We start from the raw sequence: 8452 nt of genomic DNA, 5'->3' as shown, positions 1-8452 counted from the left end.
AAAGTATTTTAAGAACAAGTGTCTAACAAGTAATGTGTATCACTACAAAGTAAATGATTGTGGTAAATAGAGTTGGGCAAATGAAGAGCATAGGAATGTCCGAGGTCAGCATTGAAACATAATATGCTCTAAGCGAATACCAGCCATTAAGGTATTCGCGTATAAAAACCGCCGTCTCTTGCGGACCTAAGATTGTTATAATTAAAAAAATATGAACTTTAGGTTCCTTTTTATTAGTCCCTGCTACTTCTACTTACACGACAAAATAGATGGCATTGCATTGCCAAAGAATATAAACATAATGATGAAAAATATGCAGGAAATATTTGTTAATACCCGTGCACCGTCATTGCCAATATCCCAAAAGACCGCTCCAACAAGCGCTGAAACAATCACATGCATTACCACGCGCAATTGAACTGCTATCTGAATTAAACAATAAATATAGAAAAACATATTTTTAGAGTATTAAAATCTAGAGTATTAAAAGTATTTTACCAAATTTCTTGACATTGTACGCAAAGACCGGCGGGTGAGTACGATCAGTTGACGCCAAATTCCCACCTCTGTTCTGAGGCGTGTTGGGGTAAATCTGCAGTGTTCATGTGATATTTGTCCACATTCAGACTCGTTTGCCGATTGCAACTCAATGGCCGTGTGGGAATTCGAATTAATCAAAATTTTTGCTGGGAATACAAAGAAATAAAATAAAATAAAAATGTATTGAAAGGCCTTCATATTTAAGTAGTTAAGCACATACATAAATACATACATACATATCGCACACCGTCTTCAAAAGAGTCACAACTCGAAATTTGGCATTTTTGAGATTATGCGCTAAAAATGTATACAGAGCTTTTATTTACCTTTTAGCAAAAGTTGGAGCAAATTTTTGTTATAATTTGTTAAAAAAAAACTTAAGGTAAAGTCGCCCTTGCCCATATGATTATCTTGTGCTAAGAAATAGTTTTTCGCAATTTCTGACAAACGTATTATTTTGAGTTGTGACTCTTTTGAAGACGGTGTGCGATATGTACATATATGATCAGCCCCTCCTGGCGCTTTTGTACATATGTAGACCGTAAATGTTATACAAAAAGAACAAATACAAGTTTTTATAAATGCAAAATATACATACGCACATATAAAGGGTAGCTTAGAGTGAAAAGTAGTTAAGTTAATTTATTATGAAAACTTACATTTTGATACAGAAAGTAAGGAAAATTAAAAAAGTATAGTTTTCAAGAGGACTGAATTGATAGACCAAGAGCTCATGACCAAAAATACTTCAGATCGATTGAAGTTTTTTGTAAGCTTAGCTTGCTAGTATGTGAATCGATATCCGCAGGGCTGGCCGCTGAACAGCGGTCTTGACCATGATTTAATAATACAAGGTTATGTAATTTGTGACAGCTCAAATTTGACACTCCTTTATCTAGATTTGTATTTCGGAAGTAGGAGAAAGGGGAAGAATGTGATCGCCTTTTGCGAAAACGGCGGTAGAAAGGTACTGAAAAAAAGTACGCAAAGTATACAATTAGAAGTAAAATGTGTATTATTAATTCTACATATGTGAATTTGCAATATATTTGGTGTTTTAATGGAAATACAACACAATACGTCAAAATATTTATAATTGTCATATCCTGAAACAAATATAGGATATCAACCGTTCAGCTATACAAAAACGAAAAATACAGATCAGTAGAACTTTTTACGCTCATTTCAACCATGCCAAATTTATTCGGCGCAAGTAAAAAATAAAGACGGTCTAGACGGTTAAATATTTTGATATTTTAAATATTAATATATATTATATATATATATTTTTATATTAATATGAACTACATAACCGATTAAACAACTGATGACGTCACCATATATTATATTTATATGCTTTTTTATATTTTCAAACCAAGACCACTAAAAAATGAACAAATGTTATATTTTCATGAAATAACCTTTTTTGCATAATTAATGGCGAAGAAATTTTGTTCTATTTAGAAAGTACTAGTTTTTATCTTTAATTCGATATGCATATTTTATCATGATCTTCTTTTGAGTTTCAAGAATTTAGTGATAGTAAAATATTTAAACAAACAAAGCAAATAAACCTCTTATATCTTCTTTATTTTTTAACTGCGCCAAATAAATTTGGCATCGTTGAAATCAGCGAAAAAAGTTCTATCAATCGGCTGTTTGGTTATTTTTATAGCTAAACGGGCGCTATTCTAGACTTGTACAAGAAAATTACGCAATTGAAGGTGATGCCAACGAATCTTTAGTATGAAGAATTTTTGGTTTTACTACTCGTATAACTAGAAACTATAGAGTCAGCAACATTGTGCACAAGTAACTAAAAGAGCCAATTTTATGTGTGGGAGCGAGAAGACTGCTATTACAAAACCTTTCTATTATTGAATCATGGGTCTTGACCCTGCGTTTTAGCTATTAAAGATGCCAATAGAAACCGATTAATCAACATACTTCAGATGATTTGAAATTTTGATAGAATTTTTTTTTACAGTAGTATATAGAAAATGAATCCAAGGTTGCCTGCCCATTTTTACGGTCTTATTAAAGTACTGCCAGACCATGTTGAAAGTGTATTGTTGCAACTATGAGTCAACATACTTCAGATGAGCTGTCCTTTTAACAGCACATTAGAAATATTATAAATAGATGAAATTTCTACAGCCAGCCCCTTCTGATGGTCTTAAAGTACTGCCAGCGCATTTTGAAAGTGCATTGTTGCAAGTATAACTCAACCAGGGATGTTGCGAATGATTCGCATCATTTTACACATTCGCATTCTCATCAAATGATACGAATTTTTTTGCGAATGCGAATTTGCACATGTTGAAATGGCTCTAAGTCTGTCTAACCAGGGTGCGGACAATAACCGGCTTTCAGCTTTAGGCGCTAAGTTGTATATCAAACAACATTGATGGGCCTTCAAAAAAGTCGTAAAAGCAACATAGAAATTATTTAAGATTCCTCGAGGGAAAGCGAGAGCTCGGATGCAGATTCTGGAGACATAAAAAATGTGAGATTAAAGCTCAATTGAAGGCCTATCTTAAAGAAAAACGAGCTCATCTCGGTGAAAATCCTCTCGCTCCACCCGCCAGCGTTCCAAGTGAGTAATTGTTCAGTGCAGCCGGCCTTATATACGAGCCTCTAAGAAATCGCCTCATGGGAGAAAAGGCAGCACATATATGGATGTTACACTCAATCCTATAAAAGGGTTATTTTTGCCTTCTTGTTCATGTCTGGCTCACGTAATTCTCGATATTGTCGTTTTAAGCCACTATCTGATTTTCAAGGCGAACCATCACCCCTGACAAAGCTTCAAAGGGCAGGCAATGTGCCGTTTTTGCCTAACATGAGTGTGGAATTTTAAGAAACGAACACGAAATTTTCTCACCCTTTGCCTTCATTTTACAACAGAATGCGAAAAGAGAAAGGGGCAATCAAAAGGCGACATTTTTTGGTAGAAACGAAATTATCATAAGTAAAAAAAAGCAAGTTTAGTTTCGACCACTTCTTTACTTCATAATTGTAATTTTTTTCGATCAGAAATAATAACGTACTTATGAATTTTAATCATGTCATTCGCGTAGATCTAATCCGATTCACATCCGATTCCACCTAGTGTGCACGTATCTGACGAATACCATTCGCACGAATCTAATCCTTCACCCTCGCTTGCTATGACGGTGGGAATCGGATTAGATCGTTATTATTATTATTATTATTATTATTATTATTATTATTATTTATTAACAAACTAAATAAATTAATACGTTAATATTATTGAGCGAGCATTAGCTGCCAGGACTATCAGCTCGAAATAATAAACTCTTTGTGTATCACTTCGAGAAGTAAAATTGTCAATCAAAGATCAGCTTTAATAAAATAATTATTTCTATATACGGGCACGAATATGCTTTATAAAATTGTTTATATAATTTATATTTTCTTTCGTAGGCGTTTTAAGAAGTTCAGTCCAGTTGCTTTTAAGATATTGGTTTCTGATTTCAACTAAATAGGTTATAACAGTCTTGAAATATGTGTTTTAAAGAGAGCGTATCTACACAGAGGGCACAGGATTGAGGTGGATCACCGGCCAGGAGATATTGGTGATCGTTATACTTAGATTTATTTTTTCAAACATAACAAATTCAAAGCGATCATGACAAAATATATATGTAAGTATTTGTCCAATTCATGATGTAATAGAATCGGGCGGCTTCCCTTCCATATAAAATATGAGAAAAATAGCGACGACGACGAATTAAATAAAAATTAGTTTCTTAGTGAACTTGAGGACGCTCAATCCAATGATGTAATTTGCTTTTTTTTATAATTTTCATACTTTCACGGTAAATGCAGTTTGAAGCTAAAAGTTGCCTGCCTAAAGTAGCTGTTAGACGTAGCAAGAAGTGCAAGTCCTTTTCAAAAGTCTGTCAAACTCAAGAATTTCCAAAAGAGATTGCAGGAGCAGTTACACCTTGAATGTAAAGTGGCTTTCGAAAGCAGTTTTTATTTCTGAAAATCAAACTTTCCAATTCTGCTTTTTGTCTGTTTACACGGTGAATGCAGACAAGTCCACTTTCAACTATGTTACCACACATTTTTATGTATATAACAAAATTAATGACCTGAAAAATTTACTAAACTTGCTAAATACACACACACGCACAAAACAGTCTAATACACTAATACATGAAATTCTTCATGATCCAATGATCGGATCTAAACCAAATTTGTATGGGACCACATTCGAGGTACCATCTCTCTGACAAAAAAATAAATCGAAATCGGTTAACGTGGTCCAAAGTTACATACATAAAAAAATATATTCCGACGAATAGATAACCTCCTCCTTTTTTTGAAGTCGGTTAAAAATGTTTTGATGCTTCAGCCAAAAACGCATTATTTTGCAAAGTGCAAGAAAGTATCACATTTGTTTTTTTTATTTTTCAAATAACAAAAGACCATACTTGTGATTTATGAAGTAAAAAACACGATTTAACGTGACTTTAAATTTACTCCTTTTAACTTTAGTATTATTTGTATTAGGAATGTTGCAAATGCGGATGCCGATGTCTAACAGCTAACATCCGCGGATGCTGGTGCGAATGCGGATGTCAAGTATTTTTAAAAAACAATTAGGTGAGTAAATTAAGTTATTTAGGTAAATAAAAAAATGGAAAAGTTAACCATTTTACTTAATGTTTATTTTATTTATTGCTTTCATTTAAAAGTTGGAACAATATATTTAATAAAAAGTAATGAGGATTGCATCAGGACTGAAAATGTCGGACTTTCATCTTCATTTGAAGAATCTAGCATAATGGCGAGATCGTTGTTTAAACAGCGCTTACAAGTCGAACCAGATTTGTCAGGGTTTTCTAAAGTTTTTTAAAGAGAAATCTTCATTCTCATTCCTTTGGCTGTTTCAGAATTTGGGGAACTTGTACCGTAATCAGAGTTCATCGTTTTTCGATTTTAGTTTTTGTAATTAATTTTTAATACTTTATTCTGCGACTGGTTTGAAAAATTTGCGCTTATAGCGAGCTAAATAGGTGGATATGGGAAATAAAAAATTTTCCAGGACTGAAAACTTTGAACAAAATTCAGTTTTCAAAGTCGTGGCTGCCAGACGAATTGGGTCAGAATATTGTTATTTAAAAAAAAAGCACCGCGTTTTTTATACGCATTTGAATTATTGGAATCACGGATGATGGGGGTCTCAGATAGTTACGTAATTCTTACCTAATTAAACGTCAGACCCATTGTTGCCAACTTAGTGCTTTTCGTTCTTAATTCAGAACGCGAAAATTTTAGGAGTTTGGTGCTTGGTGCGTTTTTTGGTACTTTTTTGAGTTTGAAGACACCAAAACTGTAAATCTGAAACAAAAATTAAAGTTAAATTTAGAGCAATTGGAAGTCTCATAAGGAACTTTACAAAAATGGAAACAAAATCATGGCACAATGACAATCTGAAGCGAAAGAGCATAATATGCTCACATATTATGTTTGTCAAAAAATATGTTGCAGCACTCTCAATCATGCCAGAATTACATACGGTAATTTGCCATTGCCTGCAAAAACGTCCATGTTGCTGGGACCAGGAATCGATTGTTAGACCTTTAGTTTGGGCTGAATTTGCTATATTTTTTTTCGGATATTAAAAAAGCACCAGCATCTCCTAACAGTAAAATTAATAACGAACGTTTTTAAAAAGGAATAATCGAGTAGGCACCTTTTTTTTAAACAAAAAGATTTTGTAAGACACTTTGAAAAACGGAAATCAAATTTTGATATGTTTCAGGTGTAAACCGGTCGGAAAGAAAAGTCCTTTACGTTCCTTTAGTTCGCGAGATCATAAGAGACTACAGTGTGGATTTAAACTTCCATATAGATCATGAAACTTCATATTTTGTTGTTATTTTCTTTTGATAGGAATTGGCATTCGCAAAAGCTCCGCATTGATTATTGCGAATGCGAATGTTAAAATTAATGCGAATATTCGCAACAACCCTCATTTGTATATTAAAAGAAATAAACTTGCATGTAAAATACAGCTATTCTCAACTATACAACTAGATTTTTTTTGACCAGTTATGTTTTTGCAGTGGTTTTAAGCGATTGTAAATGGAAAAATTTACATCTTAATTAAATATCTCATAAGTTGTATTTTTTGTAAATTTTTCCCGTGTAAAGCCTAAAACTGATGTACCTCAGACTAAAATATTTATGTAGTTTGAAATGCGCCAACATCAATCGCTGTTATGCTGCGTATTATTCATTTCATATAAAAATTGGGACCGGAACCTCTATATTCAGGACAACAAAATTTTTGATTTTTGCCCATTCAGAAAGCACTGTGCGACTCTTTGCCAATTCAGCAAGACTCCGTTCGCGAAAACATCAACAGCATGTTGAGCCAGTTTATATCCCGAAACCGCAGCCGACAACGGGAATGTTCACAGGTTAATGCCAAACGCTCGCACACACCACATCGCAGTTCCAACGCAGAACAATCACTCATTTGCTGATACCACCGTTAATATTGAACTCTGGCTCGTAAATGGCGAAGTCCATGCGATTTTTCCACAAAAAAAGACAGACACAACGAAAAATTGAACGCTGCCGTAACGACCCTACAGATTCGGTGATGGAAACTAACACATTCTCATTTATCTTACTAACACATTTGCAAATTTTGCGTTGGTCAAAAAAAGACCACTAAATAAGACCATAAGTTGAAAGAAGATAAAAAATCACATGTACACATTTGTTTTCATCCTCTTTTGCACATTGGCCTTAAGAACGTGATGGGAGTGTTTGATGGACATTTCCATCACCAGTGAGTATCACATGATCAATCAAGTGACTATCACTGTTCTTGTAGTCGACTACGCTCGACAGTTTCGGCAGCAGAACACCATCGAGCAACCAATCCCAATTCGAACCCGAGGTAAAATTTTCTAAGTTTACAAAATCCAAAAATTTTTTGTACTGGGGGTATTCACCTAAACGCGTAAATGCCTCGTAACCACGCAAACCTCATAAACTTACTAAACTTTGTATGGAAAACCGAGTTATTTACGAGGTTTACGCATTTACTTCTTCATAGCACAAACGAAATACGCCATCATCGGTGTCAACTTCCTCCGCCATTCCAACCTAATCATCGACATCGCGAATTCGACACTGGTAGGCATAAATCACAATCTCGACCAGAGCTCGTTTCTGTAACTTTTCTCTACCGATTATTTCACCACTGGTAGAGAATATACGTCATTCTCTACTACTTGTTAGCAGTAGAGAACAGGGCGGCGAATTCATATCTCAATTCGCCTCGGTAGAGAATTGTTACAGAAACGAGCTCGAATCGTCACATACCATGATTCAGTAATAGAATAGAATGTATTATTGAATCATGGTCACATACGATATCGTACTACTCGTCACGTAAAAACACATTTTTCGGATTATGACACACGTGAACCCACTCTTTGTCCCATTCAGCTTATACTGCCTGACGTATCACGTAATTTTCTTTCGTATCGTTTTCGATCCGTGAACGGATGTAACGATTCAAGGCCAGGTATCTGTAGCTTCGAAGCACCAACGAACATCGAAAAAAAGAGTTACCACCGAAATCACAAACTTACTTCTGGAATTTAGTCACATTACGAAACCCATCGTCAACGCAGACTGTAGTGACGCACTGCATCAGAACAAAGGGTCCACCAGGCGACTCGCACCGTCGTTGTCGAAACGTGCGTGCGCCTCTCCTCTACACCTGGTAAGGAAAGCAAACGTTGAATGGTGCCATGCGGTGAGGGATGTTAGATGAGCTGATGAGAGTAGATATGTGAAGAGGTGGTTAGTGTCGTCAGGGCAACTTATTCAAATTGGACCGAACAGTCTCACCTTC

General features: G+C 35.0%; 1 protein-coding gene across 1 annotated transcript in view; it reads right to left on the bottom strand.

Annotated features, from left to right (window-relative positions):
* The window catches only part of LOC118740346 (ATP-binding cassette sub-family G member 1), a 48278-nt gene that overhangs the window by 1222 nt on the left and 38604 nt on the right, over positions 1-8452 (bottom strand). The window contains 3 exon segments of the mRNA XM_036471840.1: positions 52-186; positions 258-426; positions 499-686. Of these exon segments, the coding sequence (XP_036327733.1) occupies positions 52-186; positions 258-426; positions 499-686 (492 nt within the window).

This window comes from Rhagoletis pomonella, unplaced genomic scaffold (genome assembly GCF_013731165.1).
Source record: "Rhagoletis pomonella isolate Grant_MI unplaced genomic scaffold, Rhpom_1.0 Rhpom_scaffold_00006, whole genome shotgun sequence".
Lineage (NCBI taxonomy): Eukaryota > Metazoa > Arthropoda > Insecta > Diptera > Tephritidae > Rhagoletis > Rhagoletis pomonella.
The sequence above is the reverse complement of the archived record's forward strand: the minus strand, read 5'-3'. Positions and strand labels throughout refer to the sequence as shown.